This window comes from Sphaeroforma arctica (genome assembly GCF_001186125.1).
Source record: "Sphaeroforma arctica JP610 unplaced genomic scaffold supercont1.9805, whole genome shotgun sequence".
Classification (NCBI taxonomy): Eukaryota; class Ichthyosporea; order Ichthyophonida; genus Sphaeroforma; species Sphaeroforma arctica.
In genome coordinates, this window is record NW_014030753.1 from 1 (window position 1) to 1,024 (window position 1,024).

At 40.6% G+C, this 1,024-nt stretch overlaps 1 protein-coding gene across 1 annotated transcript; it reads left to right on the forward strand.

Moving 5' to 3' along the window:
• Positions 1 to 75: 75 nt before the first annotated feature.
• Positions 76 to 910, forward strand: SARC_17121 (hypothetical protein; the record flags this gene model as incomplete). The annotated part of the gene is made up of 3 exons (XM_014288782.1): positions 76 to 204; positions 608 to 695; positions 861 to 910. The coding sequence occupies 3 exons, from the start codon at positions 76 to 78 to the stop codon at positions 908 to 910; spliced, it is 267 nt and encodes an 88-aa protein (XP_014144257.1).
• Between the last annotated feature and the right edge of the window lie 114 nt (positions 911 to 1,024).

Sequence of the window (1,024 nt, forward strand, 5' to 3'; positions counted from 1 at the left end):
TATATATATAGCATACAGTCCAATTCTAACCTAAAATTCACCTCTCAGTTTGCCGAATGTACGAAAGTGCCTGTTATGGATGCAGCACTGGACTTCAATCTACCTGTCCCGCCTCTGTGGCGCCTTGAGAGGGGGGTGGATGTGGCTGCCGTCTTTGACAATAGCAAAGCACATCTGATACTAGACACGGATGAGAAGCTGATGGTATGTATGGCATGTTGGTATGAACCGCTAATTGTGTGTCAAACTACAGATGGATAGTACGTGTGACATGTAGGTATTGGTAAGCATGTCATGTTGATACGAGACGTTAATTGTGGGACCTTTTTTCGACTAGGGAACACACAATGTACGCGGGGTTTACCCATCATACACAGCACGCACTCTATTGTATACAGAATTAATACATCATGCACTCTATCTCAACTAACTAAATACACATTCTATACTGTACTTCACCTTCATATACATCATGTACTATATTTTTAGCTATCAAACACACCATCTATTCGGTGCTTACTCATCATCATGTACTATATTTTAAGCTATCAAACACACCATCTATTCTGTATCTACCCATCATGCACATGATGTTTACTTACCACAGGGTCGTGAACTGACTCTGGCGGCATTTAGTGCTAACCGCAATGGGCATTCGTTTCCGAAGTTAAAGCAGAAGTGTGTCTGGGATGGAGGTGAGTGGGCACGTTGCCATTGTAGGGTTTAGTATTTATATAGACGTAGGGGCTAGAGCTCAAAACACTGAACCCTAAACCCTTAAAAATCTTGTCGGAAATGTATATCCCTAAGTCTGAACCTGTGGTGCCTTATGTTGACCCACACAATTGCTATAACAGTAGGTGTGTTCGATGGTCTTGTGAATTTCTCTTATGTTATACTCTACCTATAAAGGTATGCGAATCGAAAACCGTAGTATGTGCATAGAGATATACTTACCTATTTAACGATATATATACAAAAATTTGCATAGTTTTCTGACGGACACCTATTCATTGTGTGTTTT